This window comes from Lactuca virosa, chromosome 9, assembly GCF_052849685.1.
Source record: "Lactuca virosa cultivar CGN04683 chromosome 9, Lactuca_virosa_CGN04683_v6, whole genome shotgun sequence".
Lineage (NCBI taxonomy): Eukaryota > Viridiplantae > Streptophyta > Magnoliopsida > Asterales > Asteraceae > Lactuca > Lactuca virosa.
The window spans coordinates 83,318,791-83,341,856 of record NC_136434.1 but is presented as its reverse complement, the minus strand read 5'-3'; the positions used below and the strand labels follow the sequence as shown (position 1 = coordinate 83,341,856).

At 34.7% G+C, this 23,066-nt stretch overlaps 3 protein-coding genes across 3 annotated transcripts; all 3 read right to left on the bottom strand.

Annotated features, from left to right (window-relative positions):
- Positions 1–291: 291 nt before the first annotated feature.
- Positions 292–927, bottom strand: LOC145139454 (uncharacterized). Its single transcript, XM_079073275.1, has one exon. The coding sequence runs from the start codon at positions 925–927 to the stop codon at positions 292–294; it is 636 nt and encodes a 211-aa protein (XP_078929401.1).
- Positions 928–14,403: 13,476 nt separating this feature from the next.
- On the bottom strand, positions 14,404–15,716 carry LOC145139453 (uncharacterized). Its single transcript, XM_079073274.1, has 3 exons — positions 15,507–15,716; positions 15,119–15,194; positions 14,404–15,050 (listed from the first exon to the last, which is right to left on the bottom strand). Exons 1-3 carry the CDS (start codon positions 15,714–15,716, stop codon positions 14,404–14,406), a joined length of 933 nt encoding a protein of 310 aa, XP_078929400.1.
- Positions 15,717–17,634: 1,918 nt separating this feature from the next.
- LOC145136337 (putative WRKY transcription factor 70) lies at positions 17,635–19,098 on the bottom strand. The gene is made up of 3 exons (XM_079070468.1): positions 18,693–19,098; positions 18,329–18,433; positions 17,635–18,208 (listed from the first exon to the last, which is right to left on the bottom strand). Exons 1-3 carry the CDS (start codon positions 19,088–19,090, stop codon positions 17,833–17,835), a joined length of 879 nt encoding a protein of 292 aa, XP_078926594.1. The 5' UTR covers positions 19,091–19,098; the 3' UTR covers positions 17,635–17,832.
- Positions 19,099–23,066: the final 3,968 nt, after the last annotated feature.

The window sequence follows — 23,066 nt, the reverse complement described above, 5'->3', positions numbered from 1 at the left end:
ACATGGCAGTGGGATTAGAGGCCAAATATTGTCTGAAACTCTCAATAACCTTAGGATCCAATGCATATGGTGGCATGTTTCCAATAGATTATGTGTCAACTGGTGGTGTAGCGGCAACATCAAACTGTGGAGGACAAGGAGTCCATGGAGGAGTACCAGAGGAACGTGGCTAAAACTTATGTTGACCAGACCTATTTTGTTGTCCCGACTGAGGCTGAAAATATTTACCCTTGTTGACTAACAATGGACATTGAGCTTTCCAATGATTTTTCTAGTTTGCAGAATTCACACTCATAAAGTTTGTCGAGATTCATTAGAGGAAACAACAAGCACAGTAGGAGTGGAAGTGGGAATAGAGGTTGCTTTAAACTCTTTATCTGGATGAGACTTGATACATGTCTCTTCAGCAATCAACTCATGAACAAGATAACCCACTGAGGGAAGGGGAGAGCGATGAAGAATCGTTCCACGTAGGCCTTCATAATTAGAACGTAAGGCCATCAAGAACTGGACCAAACGTTGTTCTTCCCTCCTAGCAATGTAAGGCTCAAAATATTTTAACTCTTTAGATTCAATAAGAGCCGATTGATCCCACAAATCAGACATAGCAACATAGAAATCTTGAATTCTCTGGTCTATTTGTTGAAGGGCACGAATAACATATTCTAACTGGTACTTTTTAGCAAAGTTAGACTGAGTATACAGTCTCTCCAAGTGATTCAAAACTTCCTTTGTTGTGTCATATTTAGCCAACTGCATACAAATAGACTGAGTAACAGAATTATTAATCCAAGTAATGACCTTGGAGTTATCAGTCTCCCAAGCATCAACCAACAAATCAAAATTCTCAACATGAGGCATTGAGGGTTTGGCTTTAGTCCCAGTGACATAACCCCACATATTCTTCTCACGAAGGAAGTTCTTCATAACGTAACTCCAATACATATAATTCTTTCAATCTAGACGAGTACTGATTGACTGAAGGGAATCATCCTTTCCAGTCATGTTGTCAATGAATAAATAACCACAATAATAATATAGCAATCTGAGAGTGAGAGGAGTAACAAACCAGCGGAAGCAATCAATCGAACATCAAGAAATCAAACAGCAACAATGAATTAACAGAAACAACAAACGAATACCATCAAACAAACGAATATCACCAACGAAGAAACATCAACAGTTTGAACGAAACTGCTATCGAAACTACTACAGTAACCCTAGAAAGTCTTCTAAAAATGTATCAAACCAGGATCTGATACGATGATAACATTGCCATATGATTTTGATAGAGAGAAATTACGAGGTTATCAATGAAAAGCATAAAGGCTACAAAGAATAAAGCGGATATAAATACTAGCTACACAAAACCCTAAAAGGCTAAAGACTAAAGGGCCCAAAAACATGTGGGCTAATAATATATAGGCTAACATGTTGCACTCATACATTCACTGTTTTTAACAATCAACCATACATCTCCTTAAATAGGCAAGGAGTGAGACAAAAGATAAATCCCATAAAGTGCATGGACTAGAAGACAACTGAAGATCAACAGACTGTCAAAGCCGCATCTGTTGATCTTATCCCATGTACTGTACAATAAAACAACTACTAAAAGACAAACTAGTACTATGTACAATTAATGCACTATACAGACTCCGAGATCAAATAACAAAATAACATGTCTTGGACAGATCTTCAGTTCGGAATCAGCATTATCTCGGAATTCTTCTATCTCGGAAACGACTTCACTTCGGATTGCTAAGGAGTCACTTTTCATGTGTCAACAATACCTTTTAGGCTTTAAAAAGCATGATTATCATATCCACATTTAGTTCTCTACTACATATTTCATCATTGAAACTCTTTCTTTCATTGTGGGTAACCAAAAATGAAATAATATTCTTATATAGACAAAATATTTCAATTAATACGGTAGTTAATTAACATAAGATGGAAATGTGATACTTTCAAATGAATATGGTTCAAGATAGACAATTTATCTCTATTATACTGATTTGAATAACCTACTTTATAAGAATTATAAAAATTATAAAGATTTACTATTACTTTTTCTTTTTATTGTAATCATATACTATCTTTAATGATATAGTTAGCCGTCTTTGACTCGAAATCTTCTAATATATAAGGCACAACTTAAAGTCTTAAATGTGGATGTAATTCCAGACCTTAATATGTAAAAGGGTTTTTATTAGAAAATTCTCAAACTTTTGGAAAAAGTTTCAATTTAGTCTGGATTTTTTTAATAGAAAAACCCAAGAAACCGGGAAAATCTTTCACTTTAGCCCGGTTTACCTTATCACCAGGTTACCATGCCACATGGCATGCCAAATGGACGAATGAGCTGATGTGGAGGCTGACATGGACTGACGTGGCATGTCACGTCAGTTGCGTTGCTGCCTTAATAATGAAAAACCGATATTTTTTTAGAAAATGAGGAGAGGGGGTTTCGAACTCTTGCCTCTCCTCTAGATTTGCAAACGATGTACCACTTGAGCTGGAACACTACAAGAAAGGGGAGCATTAGCGGCGACAAACGCTATTAGCGGTGACATGTAATATACGTGTTACATGTTGCCGCTAATAGCGGCTATCACCGCTAAAGGCGTCGTCGCTAATGCTACTACAGTGTCGATCCGCGTCAAATGAACCCTGTTCGTTTGATCTGCTTTTCATCCAACGGTGGGAAATGAGAAAAAAGGGTGCTGTCTTTTCCCTCCAGGGTTGTCGCCGCTAATACGCTTGTGTCGTTGCTAAAACCCTAGTGTCGCCGCTAATACGCGTCGCCGCTAAAGGTTGTCGCAGATAACCACCCCACCGCATCTCTTTCCTGTTCGTTCTGCCTCCTTTCATTATAATTACCGACGACTGCACCATTCAATCGTCCGACGACCTTCGTTTGCGCCACATGACTCGTCTCCGGCAACCATTACCGCCGGCCACCAGTGGAGCTCCATTATTACCGGCGACCACATTCATTTCCGGCGACAGAAGGATCGATTTAAGGTCCGATTTGTCCCCTATTTTCTATTCAACTTCTGTTTTGGTGTTATCCTTACTGGTTTTAAGTGTTTAATTTAAGGTTTTTGGAACCCCTGCCGAAAAGCAAGTTCTGCCATATCTGTTGCCGGAAAATTGGAGTTCTTATCGGAAAATCTCGAAATTACACTAGCACAGGTTCCTTTTCATGACTTTTGAAATTATATATGTGATTTGTATGTTTTTGTGTGTTATTTGTATGGTTATTATTTGGAATTTTGGAATTCTTACCAGAATTGTTGCCGGAATTGTTTTTGTGTGTAATTTGTATGTCTATTATTTGTGTATGTGTATCTGTATGAGTTTTGAAATTATACATGTGATTTGTATGTATGGAAAAAATGAAAAAAATTAGGTTGCTATAATAAAAAAATAAGTATGAAAATGTTTATGTGTATGAGGCTATAATGAATATGCGTAGGAAAATGTTTATGTGTATTTGTATCAAATTAATATTAATTATAAAATCAAATAAAATTAATTATAAAATCAAATTAATATTAATATTAAAATAAAATCAAATTAATTTTAAAATCAAATTAAATTAATTTTAAAAAATTAAACTCAATGTTGTGATGCTTCATTATACTAAACTGATTCTTTATAATTATACATATATTATATTTTATAAATGTTAGGATATTATGGAAATAAAAAGAATCGAAGATAATAAAAACTTGTGTCGTAATAAACTTAAACATATATGCGGTAACGTGGTATTTTAGTTTTAAAATTATTCATAATCATAAACCGTTTTGTAAAACTATTTAGTTAAATTTTCTATTATAAATTTAGATATTAAATTTAGTTATAAGAAATAATATATTGATAATGTTATTATAATATTATAATATGTTTTTGGTGTAAGTTTTTAGTGTGTGGTTGGAATTGAAAAATGTTTTGGTGTTAAATTTACACAAAAATAGTGTAGAATATAGTGTTAAGGTTGGAGTTGCTGTTATAAAATCAAATTAAATTAAATATAAAATCAAATTAAATAGTATATTTTTTAAACAATAATATTATATAATATAATATTAAAAGTATGATGTTATAATATAAAATAAACAAAAATATGAAGTTATAATTAACAAAATTATGATACTTTTTGTAATAGAAACTTTATTTGAAGTCTAAATTTTATTCATATTGTTTGTTTAACTTTATTTATGTTGTTTGTCTATATTGCCTATCTTATAATTTTGCACGGTAACTAACTTTTATTCATATTGTATTTCTATATTGTATATATTGTAATTTTACAAGCTACAAATGAGGTTTACTTGGGGAATACTCTTTGTCATGACGGTCGATGTTATGGGCCTTGGACACGGTGGTGATGGAGTTGGGGATCCACCACCTCTAGGAGGCTTTTGTCGTGAACAACATGAACAAGGTGGTAAGTTTTATTATGATATATTTATTAGCTATTTTTATTAATTTATTATAAGTTATTGTGAATAATATTTTTGAATTGTATTTTTCAGTCGAGCTTCCAAAAAAAAGGGGCTTTTCAAAGAACATCGAGCTGGGGAAGTGGATACGTGCAAACAAGGGAAAGCCCGTGGATTTGGATTTCAACAGGGAGATCACATATTCCCCTGTCGGGAAGCCTGCTAATTGGTTGTCACATGAAATTGGAAGGTATATGTGGAACAACGTCCCTTTCAATGTATCTGGTTGGGACAATGTTTCCCCGCGTTAAGGAATGCAACAGTTGTGCATATGAAGGTAACTTGGAAAATATTTTAAGTTTAACTGTGATTGTTATTTAATTAACTAACTTTTTTTTGTGAATAAGTTTGATTTGGATAAGGTTAACTTGGATCCGGAGCGTGCTCAATTGTTGCAGAGCATTGATTCGAGTCTTCCAAAAGTTTACATAGGCCGAAAAAGTAAAGCCCATTCTTATTTTAAGCTTATCGGGGGGCATGCAAATATCCCAATGGCATTAAACAACCCCCAAGGGTATGTCACCTGAAAATTGGGCGAAGGCAGTCGAACATTCTCAAACGCCCAAATTTTTAAGGCGTTCGGCGTCAAACACAGAAGTCCGTGCAAAATAACTAGTTGTAAACAGAAGGGGGTCGAGCTCGTACATCAATGCAAGTTTCAAGGAAGTAAGTTCTGATATATTTAAATGTTTATTTAAAGTATAATTAATCTAATTTTTAATGTTAACTAGGTTATCACTTGAATCGAAACATTCCGTAAGGCTAATTCCAATCGCCAAGGGGTATTTTATAGTCCTGCAGCCGAGCAACAATACGTAAGTGGTTAATTTGTATTTTCATATAAGTGTTTATATCGTCAAGGGTATTTAGCAATCTACTGTTTATGATGTTTATTATTTTTTGAAAATACAGAATGCTTTACTCCAGGAGATCAATCAACGAACCCAAGCTTCTTCTACAGCAAGCGGTCTAACACCAAGTGATATAAGAAAATGTTTCGAAAGAATACTGGGTGTCGACGCGGACATATCAGAGGCATTGGGCGTGAACCTCCTACCGTTGTGTCTATGTACGATCAGGAACAACCGATGACACAAGAACCACCACAATCACAGGTAATTGTTTGTTTAGTATATAGTACAATGCTATAATGAAAATTAGAATGCTATAATGATATGTTAGTTATGGTTTGATACGTTGATATTTTGTAGTTTGGTTATTTTTGGAAAGTACAATGCTATAATGATATGTTGGTTATGGTTTGATATGTTGATATTTTGTAGTTTGGTAATTTTTGGAAAGTAGAATGCTATAATAGTATGTTGGTTATGGTTTGATGTGTTGATATTTTGTAGTTTGGTAATTTTTGGAAAATAGAATGCTATAATGATATGTTGGTTATGGTTTGATATGTTGATATTTTGTAGTTTGGTAATTTTTGGAAAGTAGAATGCTATAATGATATATTGGTTATGGTTTGATATGTTGATATTTTGTAGTTTGGTAATTTTTGGAAAGTAGAATGCTATAATCATATGTTGGTTATGGTTTGATATGTTGATATTTTGTGGTTTGGTAATTTTTGAAAAGTAGAATGTTATAATGTTATGTTGGTTATAGTTGTATATGTTGGTATTTTTTATTTTGGTAATTTTTGGAAAGTTTAATGCTATTATGATATTTTGGTAATATATTTTGTTTTCTTTGTAGTTGGAAATGCTTCAAACAATATAAAGGACCCGACATATTCTGCGACATTAGAAGAGTAGTTTCGCTCGTTGCCACCACCAAATAATAATGAAGGAAATGATGAGAGTGATGACGACGGGTATCAATTTTAGGATTTTATGAAATGTTTTGTTTGGAAGAATACTTTAGGTTGTTGTATGGATTAATATTTTTAAAATGTTATATTGTTTTTGGCTGTGCATGGGTTAATATTTCTATAAAATTGTACCAGATTTTATAAATGTTATATTGGTTTTTATAAACAAAAAAACATGAAAATTGTTTTTGCGGCGACATAGCAGTATTAGCGGCGATGTCGTTTTAGCGGTGGTTATTAGCGGGGACACACCAATAGCGGCGACAAACTGGGCATTAGCGACGAAGCATTAGCAGCGACCCTTTTGCAGCGACATGTCGATGCTAATACCTTTAGCAGCGACAACCCCTATTTTTTGCGTCGACAGACGTCGCCGCTAATTCCCACATTTCTTGTAGTGGAAGTTGTTTCTGGGTTATCTCCTTCACTAATATATATATCCAAGATCGAATCCCCTCCCCCACCCCAACAACTTGTTTTTTTCAAAAAAACACAAGGAGGGGCGGAGGGAGGGGGTTCGATCTTAGATTTATTCTAAAACAAAGCAAGAATCTTAATAGTTGGGCTACACTTTCTAAGTGTTTTTAATCCTTCACTCTTATTATTAATAATATTTAAGCTAAAATCAAAACATTATTGTTTAAATTCGTTTTCTTAATATTATTAAATAAAATACGTATAGATACATAGAAAAAACTTATCTGAAATGTATTTTTACATAAAACTTATTTATTTTATTTACGTTTTTATATTATTTTATACGTAAAAACTTATTATGTATACGTATAACAAATACATAGAAAAAACTCAAACACGTAAATGTAACTTATAAATTAAAAAAAATATATTTTTTTTAATTACTTATAAACTTAAAAAAAAACATTATTTTTTAAATTTGCTTTTATTAAAAAATAATATTTTGATTTTCTCTTAAAGTAATAATAATAATAATAATAATAATAATAATATATGTATTTAAAGCTTTAGATCGTAATAGATATAAAAGAGAGTGTAGGAGAAAAACGTAAACGTAACTTGCTTACGATTTAAAAAATAAATAAATAAGATTATACTAGTTATATATAATAATAGAAGATTACAACAGAAAAAACATCTCCAACTCAAGTGGTAAGAGTTTGCACCGTTGGAGAGGAGGGTAAGAGTTCGAAACTCTTTCATTTCATTTTCTAGAAAATGTCAATTTCTTAATTAGTAAGTTAGAAACTCATGTGGCATGCCACGTTAGTCCATGTCAGCCTCCACATCAGCTCATTTGTCCGGTTGCCTGCATAGTTAACTTTTAAAGGGGTGGTGGGCACTGTGTTGAGGAAGTTCATTCCAAAACTAAATACTAGGCGACTCGAATTATTTTGAGAGACACCATTTGGGATCTTCATTGGTATGCCCACCCCGAATGGTGACCCGATGCTCTGTCATTTGATGATGTTGCATGAGGTTCATGATGTGCTGGTAGCCAGGGCTGAGAGGTTTCGGTTCGAGTTACAAGGCAGGGTGGTGGAATATGGTGAAACCGAATTTTGTTTGATTAGCAGTTTGAGATTTGAACCTTATGTTGATGTAATCAATACAAAACACAAAACGAAATCTGCATTACAGAGTCGGTTGTTCCCAGATTTGAGAGATGAAGAGTTACGGATGAAAGATATAAAAGACTACATAAAAGGGCCATCATTCGAGACTTGTAGCGATGATGATGCGGTAATGCTTATGAATATGTTGTTTTTGTTGAGAGGTCTCATAGGACGTGATACAAATACATGCATTCCGTCGATAGTGTTTGACGTCGACGATAATCTTTATAATTGGAACAGGTAGTAAATGGACTATTTATTTATAACTACAAGATGATTCATATTAATTATAATGAGTACGACAGGTTTGCGTGGGTTACGTTTTTATGAAGGTATAGTGAAACACAATTATGACTGTGGTTTGGGAAAATCTACAGATATTTACGAGATCAAGCCAATATGGAAATGGGTCCCATCAAGACGTTGAAGTATACGTTGACCGATTTTCACCTCCCGTTTAAGGTTGGTTTTACGTGCAATTGATATTACACATTTCAAAGTTTTTATAATCATCCACAAATCATAACATGTTAAAGTTATACTAGGTATGGATTTTAGAGACATTTCCAGAAGCTTTGAGGTACGCGCATCACACCGCAAATGAATTTCCAAGAATGAGGGCATGGAGAATAAAATCACAATTAACTGTCAAGCAATGTTTACGCATACTAGACGTGTCAGTGGTGTAGTTATACATTCCTTATAAACTTATATATAGTAAATAATCGATATGTAGTCCAAAATAATGTTTTTATTTTGCAGGAAAACAACATTCCACCTGATGTGGTAGCAACGGAATTTGAGGTCCAATTGCCATTCTATTCGCGTTATCTGAGTTGGACTTTTGACGGAGTGGAGTCTCCACCGATGCAACAGAGCCCCCATAAACAATGCTCTCCATCACCTCAAGCCAATCAGTTCCAGGAACCAGATTACATCATCTCACCCGCTCATGGTCGGGGCGCAGAGCACAACACCTCAGAAGAGAGTAAAATAGACAAGTTAATGGACATTGTTAATCATTTGGCAACCACAATGGAGCAGGTGTCGAAGAAAATTGAGAAATGTGATAACGAAGGACAATTTGGTGTGAATGATTTTGATAATGTGGAAGGCCATGTTGAAACATTTTTTGGTGGTTTGGAAAAAGAGTCACCCGCTACGTATGTGGGGTCACCACCGGTTGTTGTTGAAGTTAACGATAACACAATTACACCGGTAAAGGTTACACCGCAAAAAGGGGGAAGATGAAATCGAAGTATTGTAGGGAGCCTTACGTACTTTGTATTTATAAATTATATCGTTGTTAAAAATTACTTAACATTTTGAATTTATAGGTTCCGTCCACAGAACTAGTGAAGAACAAAAAAAGAAGAAAACCGAAGACCAACGCTACTACAGAGAACATATAGTTGCTATTGGACCGTTACATGCCTACTGATGATGATTTTTGGAAATTATGGGGAAAGCACCAGACGACACTTTTTTTGAAACATCAGTGTTATAAAGGTTTTTAAATGAATTGGGAATTTTGGGCAACTTTACTTGGCATGTATAGGTTTGGGTGGGTGGTTGAACTCTGAGGTAAGATATATCCCTTATTTCATTTCACAAAACGTTTGGGATAATTAATTGCAGAAAATTCAACTTCTTATCTTATAACACGTAACATTTGGTAATATGGGCGTCATTGCTGAATGATATCAATCCCTCGACAGCTAGGTGGACGATTATTAGTTGTCATGGCACTACTTTGGAAGCTGGGAAGACATATTATTTGAGGCGAATAGCAGCACGGAAGCTTGGCGGACCTCATTGGAAGCATATTGATCGGGTATGTGTATTTATTTATATATCATATAAATCTTAAATTATATATATATATATATATATATATATATATATATATATATATATATATATATATATAATTTTAAATTTGTATATATATATATATATATATATATATATATATATATATATATATATATATATAATTTAACATTTTTATGCAGGTTTTAATTCCTATCAACATCCCGCAAGTTCATTGGTTTTTGGCGGAGTTGAATCTCATTACATGGAAAATGACCATATACGATTCAGCTAAATGGTGTGGTTATTTCAAAGAGTATGGGACAAACGGTTCTTTCAAAATCTTTGGTGATAATATTTTAAGTGAACTAGAGAAAATTTCATATTGGAAGCATTTTCTCGATAGACTGAAACCTAGTTCGGTGGAATTTGTTTAAGGTGTAAATGTCCCGCAGCAGGAAAATGTAGATAGAGGAGATTGTGGAGTGTATGTGTGCATGTTCACGGAAATTCTTGCATCGGGGGTGGAAGTGGAGACACACCAGTCTGCTCGAGATACGAGATTTAATTACCGTAATAGGATGACAGAAATTATTTGGGCAACTAGAGGTTGATTGTGTAGTTGGATTGTGTAGTTTTATTATTGTTTGATGAGTAATCGGTTATTTTATGATTATATTAGTGAATCATAAGTAGTAGAGTTAATTTAATAAAATAACTTAAACTCGAAGATAATACATATAACAAACCAAAAACACAAAATAAACGTACACCAACAGTAATTAAGTTAAGGGAACTGCAATGGATACTTATCTTTCTCCATTGTTATATGGCCGTCCCTAATTCTTATTTTGTCTTCAAAACGATCCTTTTTCCGCCCAAGATCTATCATTTCTGCATCCTTCTTAGCAAGCTATTTTTCAGTCATTTTGATAGTCTTCTTTGTATTTTTTATCCATTCTTCATGCTATTTGATTTTATTTTTATTAATCTGTATCCTTTCCTCAGCCTCTTTGCACTCTGCGGTAATGATGTCACGACGTTCAGTGAGAGCCCAAGATGACTCTTTATCTATTTTTTGTTGTTCTTCAGCCCATTGCAATTGTTGCAAAGTATCATTAGACATATATGGCCCTCTGATGTTTGGTGACTGTGCAAGAAAAGGGTCTATCGGATCATAATAGTAACAATCAACTTCATTGCACGAGCAAATATAGAAATTTGAAGATGAACTCATATTAAAATTCGAAATAAATTGTAACTCTTTAGAAAAAATTCAACGATCATCTATGGCAATTTATACACCCGTTAAGTCCGCAAAGAGCTGTTTGGTAGTCCTCAGAGCTGTTTGTCAGTCCACAGAGTTGTCTTACAGTCCGCAGAGCTGTGTGACAGTTCACAGAGCTGTTTGTCGGGAACGGACCAAAACTAAGGTTTAAAATATTTTATTAAAAGGTAAATATTATTTATTAAAAGGTACACATTATTTATTAAAATATAACAACGTCAATGGACCAAAACTAAGGTTAATATAGAAGTAAATACAAACTAATATTAGTTGTCATCCATGCATTACAATTCAAGTAAATTGTCGTGGAGGTAAGACGACAACACTTTCAACTGGTATTTCCCAATGCATAAGGTTTGGAATAGGATTCACCGTCTCAGTTTGATAAGGATTTCGATACACCGCAGTAGTTAACTTATAATTTACCATAAGTTGGATTTCTTCAATTTCAAACCTTTGTAGTGATGCTATAGCGTGATGACAAGGTATACCGCACTTTTTCCATTTCCCGCAAGTACAAATGCCACGATCTATTTGCACGGATTCGGTGGTTAAATACTTACTCACTTCATATCTGTCGCCAACAATATGCCTAACCCTACAACCATCAGAGTTGATAAATCTTTTTTGAAGCACCTTAAGTGCATAAGGGGTCAGAAGACCATGAAATTCCCCTGTGAAATTAACTGAATCATCAAATAAAAATTATGATTCAATAATTTATATTAAAACATATCATTATTACCTCCGGATGCAGCACGTTGACCATACACTCCTTGCATGAAGTCATGGACCATTTGAATGCTTGTTGTTATTGGTAACTCATGCCTGTTTGTCCTTATCCAATTGACGACGTCGGGAATGTCAATGAATTTCACATTGAAACATACTTTAGGGAAAAAAGCTCGTACCCATTTTGCAATGGCAATATTTTCAAGACAGTGAAGATCATTCCCATTCACCTCATTTTATAAGGTGTTCAAACTCCTATAAAAATCAGACACATTATATATTTTGCATGAACTGCTCCACAACTGTATTGTTTCCGGTGGAAGCTCGTATTTTCTCAGCTATATTTTTACAAAAATAAGCATGATATGAATCAGGGTAGACTCTCTGTACTGCGAAGTCTATGGAGTCAGACATATGGCTTATGAAACCAAATTCCATACTGTCACTTAAACATTCTTTTAGCCTCCTCATGAACCATACCCATGACTCGTCACAGTTTATGGTTCCCAAAGCAACTGCTATAAGTAGGGGTTCATGATTTCCATCTAAAGCAACCGCAATGTACATGGATGTTATGTAAGCCCTAATTAGAGGCACGTGACAAACGAATATGATTGGTATCATAGACGTGAGAAACGTACGAATCTGCAAGAAAAGATAAGAATATTAGCCATTTAACAACTTCAAATAACAAGAAATTTAGTATAAAGGATTACATACCACGCATCCCAATGCTACAAAACAAAATTGGAAACGATCGTACATATCTTTCTTAATGCACGTAAAGGTGTTAGGATTGGTTTTTTGCAGATTATGAAAGAAAATCGGTAGGTTGGAGAAACTTTTTTTTAACACCTCATTGAAGGAACTCATTTTCACAACTTTCCAAAACTTCTCAAAATTAAAATGGTTGTCCAATTTAAATGGAATTCGTATTCATTATTCCACAGAATATTTACGAATCCGCAGAGCTGTTTGTAAGTCCGCAGAGTTTGTAGACTCTGCATAGCTGTTCGTCAATCCGCAGAGTTGTTTGTCAGTCCGCAGAGCTGTTTGTCAGTCCGCAGAGCTTGTTGTCAGTCCGCATAGCTATTTGTCATTCCGCAGAGCTGTTTATCATTCCACATAGCTGTTTGTCATTCTGCAGAGTCATTTTTCTTATTTAAGTAATCATTCATTCTTCAATAAATTCACACCTTTATTCTGAAATGGCCACTAATGTACCAACTTCTTCAAATGTAGCAACATCGGCCGATGCTCCACATCCATGGATGACAACAGAGGTGATGGTCCTAACACAATGTTGGATGAACGTTAACGAGGGTGTAATACCAATAGCTCTGTCATAGTGCCTTGTAGGTGATGAATGGACCAGTATAACATGTTTCTTCAACCATGAGGAAGGATAACACCGACTTAAAGAAGATGTTGTTACTAAGTGGATGGAATTAAAGGAAAAAGTCACATGGTTCAATCGATGGTATAAATATATTAAAAATATTCCACGTTTTTACGCAGACGATGAAGAACTTTTACAAGTTGTTAAAGAGCATTACATGATGGAGCATGATGGAAGTGAGTTCGAATATGATGACGTTTGGAATGTGGTGAAAAAAAACCAGTATTTCATGTAGACTGTAATATTTTATGCGTAATATTTTCTACTTCTTTATCTTATTATTTGTAAGCGTTGTTTTATCTGTTTCCATGTATTTGTAGTGTTTGTAGTTTCTGGAATAAAGTATTTGTATCTGTTTCCAAGTATTACGCAGACGATGAAAACAACGTAATAAAAACCAATTACATAAAAATAACCTTATACAAAGAAGTACATATAAATAACCTTAAAATAACCAAATACATCTAAATGTCCTAATAAAAACCAACCACATCAAAATAACGTTCTACAAAAACATTAAAAGTACGGGAGATCTTTTATAAGTTTCCAATGGGCTTCATACTCGAATTCCGACCCATCGCTAATGGATTTTCATTCCTCTTTCGCCGCTTCCAAGATCACTTCCTCGTCTTCATTGACCCGTGCATCATCAATATTGTTATAAAGATCGTTGAATAACAAAATTTCTGTTTTTACTTCATACCATTTAGCTATGACAGCAACGATGTTACGATAGTTTCCTGCAACAGTTTGAGGATCAACGTTGTAGGTATAAGTTAAACTTGGATCATTCACACCGATGCTCTCGTACACAATAATATATGCACGTGTTAGACGTACGATCTCCTCAGCGCTCCATGGTTTGGAACCCATTGTGAGTGAAAATTTGATGGTGTCCAGAAAAAAGAATGAAAGAAAGGGTGATAAGTAGATGAAATCATATGCATACTAAAGTGAATTTATAGTAAAATCCTTACTGATGAAATCGTAATTTTTATATAATAAAATATTAGTACTGCGGATCGAACACTATTTGATACAGAGTAGAGGAAACAGTACTGCGGAATTAACAGTACTTTGCTGCGGAGTTGATGAAATAGTAATGCAAAAGTTTGTAGAAATACTAGTTTTTTTTTGTCTTATACAAACTTCATAATAAACACATTTTAAAATAAACATCATTCATTCAAATCGAACCACGGAAAGTATGTTCCGTCTTGCGTCCCTTGGTTTTCTGTTGCTTACGTCCCTAGGTTTTCTGTCTCATGCGTTCCTTGGATTTCTGCCTCCTGCTTCCATTGGTTTTCTATCGCTTGCGTCCCTTCGTCTTCTCTCGCTTTTGTCCCGCTTGCTGAAGCCACACTACGTTTTCTACTTTTATTTTGCTTCTTTGGGACAATTTCCTTACACGTCCTTGCATTATGTGTTGTACTATGGCATCTACATCTTATTTTCGGTTTCTCACCTTGTGAGGGGATACGGTTGGTGTTTTTCGGTCTACCCGCTTGACGTATTTCCATTACTGGAGGGTTAACAACCATAATGTCATTAGGAACCTCCCAATCACCATGGTCTGGTAGGGGGTACACGGCCTCCTCGTACGTTCTTCGATACGTTTCAATTTTATAAGCATCTATAGCCATATGCCCACAATTTTCATTTTTCAAATGCGTTAAAACCATTATCACATGACCACAAGGCAAACCAGTTCGTTGCCAATAATTGCAAGAACAAGTCTTTTGCCTCAAGTCAACTATGCCACCACTTTTGAAGTCATGGACTTGATAAGTTGCATTGTCAACACCAGATATCGACCATCCTGTTATCTCGTCTTTATTTTTTTTAACCATAGCTTCATCCCACTTCGTAAGTATTGTTGTACTTTTTTCTGTTAAAACAATGATATATCATTATATATGACATTTATCGTTCAATTTGACAAAATTTTTGTCATACCTGCAGTCAATCGATGTTGATACCATTTCTGCATAAGCGCACGAAAGAACTCAAGAATGGTAATATAGGCAACTTCCTATCATTTTTTGATACAACATTCATGGACTCTACACTGTTTGAGGTCAAATAGTCGTACCTCATGGTAGGGCAACGCGATCTAATCCATTATCACGTGGAATTTGACTAAGGTACGCCGCTACATCTGGTCTAGGAGTACAAAGTCTCCCCCAATACTTTTCAAACTCATTGGTCTAGTAAGCTCTTACAAGCTTCCAAAACAAAATTGTTGTTTTTTTTTATTTTTTCCAAAGGTGTGCACTATGTTTCCTATTAGATGAAAACCACACAAGCCTTGTTGAGCATTTGGGAAAACATTTTGAATACTTACAACAATTGATGCAACCCTATCCGTTACCAACGCCAGACCTTCCAAATCACCAATGCGTTTATGTAGTTTTTCAAGGAACCATGTCCAAGAATCCGTTGTCTCTTTTGCGCAAATTCCATACCTAATAGGCAATATCTGATTGTTGCCATCCATGACAACTGCATGCAATATGGTGCCTTTGTATTTTCCCTTCAGATGGGCACCATCCATAATAATAACTTTTCTACAAAACCGTCTGAAAGCACGCAACAATTATGTAACAAGCATGAAGATATTAACAATTTGTTTTGTATATAAACACTATATATTTACAAACTTTAAAATTTAATTTATCTATTTACCGCGCAACCAATAGCGAAAAAACAATACTCGAAGTGATCCTCCAAATCAGTTTGTATGTATGCCACAGTCCCAGGATTATGTTTCTTCAAGTTGTGAAAATAAACTGGAAGTTTGGAGAAACTTACTTCGGGGGTCCCCATCATCAATCCCATAGCAAATCTATAGCATGCCACGCTTGTGAATAATTCAAATTAATTTTCATCAACGCACTCATATCTCTAATAGTATCTTTAGGCCTCCAAACTCTCAAACTACCTTGACCCATAATGTCATGTATTATGGTTCCCACAACTTCACTAGTTGCTTTCCTATTATTTGGTTGTATAAGTAATGAAGAACATGTGTGCTCCTCATTATAAGTCTTAATTTCAAACATTTTTGTTCCTTTAACGACAACTACATATAAACGCCAATGAAAGTTTTCTTGCAAACAAACTACCTCGTATCGAGATTTGCATGATTTTTGAACCTTTATCTGAAACTTTTCTTTAACTGCTTTGAATTTAACAGATGGTGTTATAGGTTTGATTCACAAATATTTTATCATTCGGACCTAAACTGTGAAATGGTCCAGGTTCAAGAATAGGTTCTGGACCAGGAATAGGAGGAATACAATACCAGGGATTAAAAACAATTTTCCGTTGCGTGTACTCATCTTCCGACCAATGTTCATTTGATTTTTCATCACATAATTGATCATCAAAATCAGGTACTTCTCCAAACTCAAATAAAATTTGATGTTCTAATTCTGTCATGTGCAAATTTGGTTCGTTATCATCATCTGATAAAACGTTATCGTTATCTGATACAAACTTATCACCAACTGAAGCTTTCTTTTCATAACCCACTCCAACATCATTTACTCGTCCCCTGGACCAGTTTCCACCAGATTTACTATCTCCAATACCTCTAATACTTTTTGCTCCAATAAACTGACTTTTCACCACCGGTGGTTGTTCTTCAAATTCTTCATCTCCCACCGATAAATACAAATGCATTTTCTGCTTTGTTTCAGACATTACATGTTTCAGGTGATCTACATCTGATTCATTTGCAAGCTCCATTACATACCCGCACTCCGGGTGTTTAAAAGACAAAGATATATGACTATTGAACACACCGGCCTTATTTCTAACCATTTGTAATAACATCTGATGGTCAAAGTTAGGAGGAAGATTTCAACCATAGTTTTTCACATTATTTCTAACGTAAACCTCATTTCCATTAACTGGCTGCCAACACCCTCCCGTACAGAGAATAATAAAACTCATTTTTACAAAACACTCTCCACAAAGACAAAGAAAAAACGACTTCTACCGATTAAAGCCTTCAGAAAATTGAAAAATACTCGTTTCTAGTGATTAAAAAGGATATAAAACGATACTAACTTAACAAAAAATGAAATATATTCGAAATCAGCTCAATTATGGCTTAAATCTACCATTTCCGCAGAACATTAAGCAAATCCGCAGAGAGTTAACAGATCCGCAGAGAGGGCTCTGCGGATCAGCCAACTACCGGTTCCTCAGTGAAATAAATCAATCCGCAGAGCAAATATAAGATCCTCAGAGACGCCTCTACAGATCTTTAATACCAACGAAAAAAATTTGTCGTTTCTGGATGACACCAAGGATTATTATGGTTATTTTCTTAACACCCCCCCCCCCCCCCCCCCCCCCCCATTTTATGGTTATTTGATGAAATTTCTCTAGTTTAATTAATGACTTTGTAAACCAAGTTTTCATTTTCCATCACATATGTTTATCATATTTGAAAATTTTAACAATGATGCAACAAAAATAATTAAGAAGGAAAATCATTGAAAACATTCATTTCAAGCATATGGTCATCTAATAACCATGGTTACTAGTAATAGATTGATACGCGCGTCCATGAGGGTATCATAACCCCATGATCATCGAACGCTTAATGTCCCCTTGATGATATTATGTCCCTGTGATCGAACCCTTATAACGTTTCAGTCTTAGATATTTGGTTCAAGTGGATTATTTGAAACACATGCGTTTAGAGCACAATGTAGGTCACTGGCAAACGAATATTCATCATTTCTCAAATTCCCATGAGAAGGGTAACTCTCATTTAGTTCATGCTTTATAGAGGGGAAAAAGGTGCCAACTTGTGTCCTCGCTATGAGTCCCTTTGTTTCAAAGTTAAAAAGGATTGATGTATCTCCAGAATTTAAAGAATCCAAAATGATTTCAGGAGCTCTTTGTAGATTCTGACAAGTATGGTTTCTCATGTAGGTTGTTTTATATTTTGGTGGCTTGTCTTGGATCTTTTGGACTTGCTTTGCTGCGAGGCATCCTTGGTCAAACTTATAGGTACACCTATAATAACTCCTAGCATATCAACAAATATATACAACCAAAATTAGCAAAAAGAAAATATTTTATTATACACATTTTCTCCAAATGAATATGTCAACAGAGACATACTCTCATGTTTCCAGAAAAATATACCTTTGATGGTTTGTATTGTTAATATGCTTTTGACCATATTTTCTCCATGCATGCCCATCATCAACCAAAGCAGAGGTCACTTGTGATGACGTCCATGAATTTTTTCTACATGTGTCCAAATAAACTGGAAATTAGTAGCTTGACTACACATACAGGCGTACATATATAAGTATGCTAATTCCAAATAGAAATTGGATGCATAATTAATGATCTTAAAGTTATGGTATCAATTTCCAAAGAAATTTCTAAATATATAGGGATAACAAATGAAAAATAATCTTAAAAGTAATATCTAGTAACTTTACGTATTATAGATTTAGGGTAATTAGTTAAAACTATTACAGTATGATATAATTAGACATACCTTCTTTTGTGGCATCCCTTTTTACGTTTTGCCGGGATGATATTTCCTTCATTTTTGCCTGAATTTTCGAATTTCTGCCCATCCGAACTATATGATAAACACATATCACTTGTCGGAATCTCAAGATGCTGGTTTGAAGTGCAAGAGCCCAAAATTAAGAGTGTATTCTTAAACATCGCTATGATTTGCATCACAAGGCCATCTTCATATGTGGGATCACACTCGATCTTTCTCGGCCACTGAAGCATCTCCCGCAGATTATTGGTCAACTCCTGGCTTTGGATCAGCTCGTGAAAAGCTTTTATCCTGTTGCTTGGCAAACTCTCCGGCCAAGTTGCAGTCTGATCCATACTATATTCTCGGGTTTTGAGAAATAGTTTGATGAAGTAAAACCACATACCACAACTCCAGAAATTTATAAACAGGAAAAATAGAAAAATATGATTTAAAATGAATATAAGATGAAAAAGGCAAGTGACAGGAAGTTTAACAATTTTTTTTTAGCAATTACATCTCAATGCCACGCACTACAATCCAAACAGAAAGCAGTAATATATTAAGGACGCGATAAGGTGAAGGTGGGAGAAAGAATGTGACGAATCCAAAACCGTGTCCAGTGACGTACTCCATGGCTTTCAAAAGGTCTTTCAGAATGCATCGAAATTGACGATGCGGAAATGGCAACAATAAAATACACCAGCCTTGTTTTTATATGGGTTGACGTTATTGACTGTCCAATAACTTTTGAGTACAGTATTAAATAGTATCTACCAGAGTACCAGTAATCATTATTGTGTTTTTTATCTAACTAAAATCACAATTTTTTTGTAAAAAGGTTATTTTTGCAACGTGAAGGGATCTTAATGTTATATTAACTCTCAACGAACTTTTAAGTATGGTTTTAAATAGTTTTTATAACTATTGTAAATCACAAAATGTACGAAAAATATCATTTTTGCTATGCAAAGGGATCACCCGGTTGTCATATATATACATGTGGCATGTCACGTTACATGTGGCATGTACTTGGTGCTGATATCAACACAAAAGTTTATATTTTTGTTCTCGGACACGAGGATTGATAAACACACACAAATACCAAATACAATAAGTAAATATATGAATAAAATAAAGAACACAAAAAGGTAACGTAGTTCAGTAGAACTGATTTATTAAAACTACATCTAAGCACCAACTACAGAGATTTTATTGATGATATTCTTTGCACAAGAATTTTGTGTAAGGTTACAATCAGACATACGAGATCTATTTATAACAATCGTGTAAACTAAAGTTGCCTTTCAGACGGGCCCACAAGCCCAACACGTTATCAAATAGAATGACCCAAAAGCCTAAACATCACAAACCTTTACCCTCATGTGCCATAGCTTTTTCATGGAGCATTACAACTTTTTCGTTGGGCATCACATCTTTTACATCGAGTACCATAGCTGCACCACATGCTTAGTCTCTCTAGCGCTAATCCGATCAAACGGAAGATCAGACTCCACCACTCACCACTCTTCCACTATGAGGATGATTGAGTGATTTGTTGCCTTCCAAGCTCTCTCTCTCTCTCTCTCTCTCTCTCTCTCTCTCTCTCTCTCTCTCTCTCTCTCTCTCTCTCTCTCTCTCTCTCTCTCTCTCTCTCTCTCTCTCTCTTTTTAATATGTTCCTTCTCTTTTAGTATTTGGAACACCAGTTGAAGCCATATATAGCTTCTATCATCATTGCCTTGGTAAAAAGATCTATTTGATTTATTCATACCAAGGATCTTCTTCAAGTTCTAATTCCCATCACTTATTAATTCCTTAATAAAATAGCACCTCATTTGAATGAGTATTTTTCTTGTATGAAACATTAAATTCTTTACAAGATAAACGACTCTCTAGTTATCATAATACATTACATAGTCTTTTTGTTACATAGTAAACTCTGATAGGAAGTTCTTCAACAATATAAGCTCTTTGGAAGCTTTTGTAACTGACCTCTAACCAACTTCTATGATTGATAGAGAAACAACCATTGTTAATCTAGACATCCAACTAATGGTCATATCCCTAATAGTGAGCATATAACATATTGTGTTTTTCCCAAATCTGCTCAACTTCCCGAATCTACATCAACAAAACCATCTAAGATTACCTTTCTCTTCTAAAACATAAGGAAACCTCAAAAGTTCCTTTCATGTAGCATAATAGCGACTTGACTCCTTTTTAACAATCCTTCCCCCAAGTTTGACATAAATTAACCAACAACTTTGACTACATGAACAATATATGGTCTAATGCATATTATAGCATACATTAGCTCCCAATTGTTGAGGCATAAGGTACTTTAGCCATTTCTTCTCTGTCTTCATCCTGATTTGGTGATTGTTTATTTGAGTGTCTCAGGTGACTCCCTATAGATGTGCTTCTAGACTTAGAATTTGTTGAACTTTTGTAAAAATTAACTTATGTATTTGTTAGGATTTCAACACATCAAATACACTCTAAACTAGGTAGCGGAAAAACTGAAACTACGATATACCTAGATGTACATGCAACTTATGGATCTATGGTTTCATACTAATTACATCTACGATAGATAACAAAAAAACACAAAAGGAAGAATCACATACCTCTTTTGCAGCCAAAGACCTTCGTGCTTAAGCTCTCGTGTGTGCCACCTGGTTTGGATGATCAGGACCCAAACTAGAATCCCTCTCATGGTTCAGACCCAATGAACTCAAAAGAGTAGAATAAAAAATAAGTAGGAGGGGATGAACTTTAGGAGAGTTCGTCCACAAGGAGGGAGAAAGAAGTGGCGAAACTTTAAGCCAAAGAATAAGCAAGGAAGAATGAATCCCTAAGAATAAATTCCCTTTATCCTAAGGGAATTTTCGTCCACCACCCTTCTTCCTAGGGTTCTGGAATATTCTTGATTAATCAACTACTGATTAATTGATATTCAACCATTCTATTAATTAAACTGTTAATTAATTCCCAAATTATTTTCTTATTAGTTTCTAATTAATTATTAAACCATAATAATTAATAAACTAATTTCTTTTTTTTTATTAATTCTACTTAATTTGAGTCTTGAAGGCAACCTAAGTGGACCCTGTTATTATTATAAATATTACCAATAGTTAATGACCTTGGACACACTTTCAAACAGTCTCCCACTTGGAAAAGTCATCAACTATATATGGTTCAATACTTCTCTAATATTCAACAGAGAGAATGCCATCCAATGCATCTGTCAAACTCTGATCTAATGAAGCCCTCAGACAAGTGATCAACTATTCCTTCGTTCCCATGATATCTATATGAATTCGAGACATGGATAATTGTCAATCTCATAATTCAAGATTATGTTTCCCAATATAGACTTGTGATGACTGCATCTGACTACTAAATTGAACACATCAATTTCAGTCAAGACTCGGCCAGGTATTCATGATGTCAACACCAAAACAAGGAGCCTATAAATATCGCTTTTCCTGTTAAGGCAGAAGGGACGGATAAACTTTGACTACATAGTTTTTGTCTATTTCATTATGTCATATATGGATATACCCGTTATTGCTACCAAAGACAAATAGTGTTAGAGTACACCAATATATAACAGAATAATAGAGCAAAACCCCACATGTATCTCGGTTTAAAGAACAAAAGATATTATCATCTTAAAATTACTTGTGACTATATACATGAAGTAATCTCTAATTGCGGGTTGTTCCAATATCTAAATCTCTATTAAGTACTCATGAGTGTTGGCGCAATTACTATGATATGCCTAATCACTATGGTCAATCCACCAATAATCATGACAATCTTGAATCACTACTTACTTCCAAGAGTTTGAACGACTGTGGAGGTTTGAGCAAATTAATACTAAGGAAGTGGGTTCTAAACATGCAAAAGTGAAACACAAAAATAAATTAACAGAAATGATAACATCACTTGCACTTTATTAAATCTCTACAAAATAAACATCAACTCAGTTACAGTTCATACTGCTAAATGTTTCATAGATTATCAAAATAAATAACTAAACAATTACACCATATAATCAGCAAATCTAATGCCTATAGATCTAGTATGACTATCATGCTTGATCCTTGATAATGGCTTCGTGAACGGATCGACTGGATTCTCCACTAATGATACTTTGTTCATTACAATGTCTCCATCCTCGACTCGATGTCCTACATAGTGGAATTTTCTATGTATATGTCTTGAGTTACCATCGTCCTTGGGTTTTTTAGTCTGTGTGACTGCACCCTCATTGTCATACAGGATTTCTAAAGGATCCTTGATACTCGAAACGACACCAAATCATCAATGAAGTCCTTTAACCATGTAGCTTCTTTTGGAGCCTCACTAG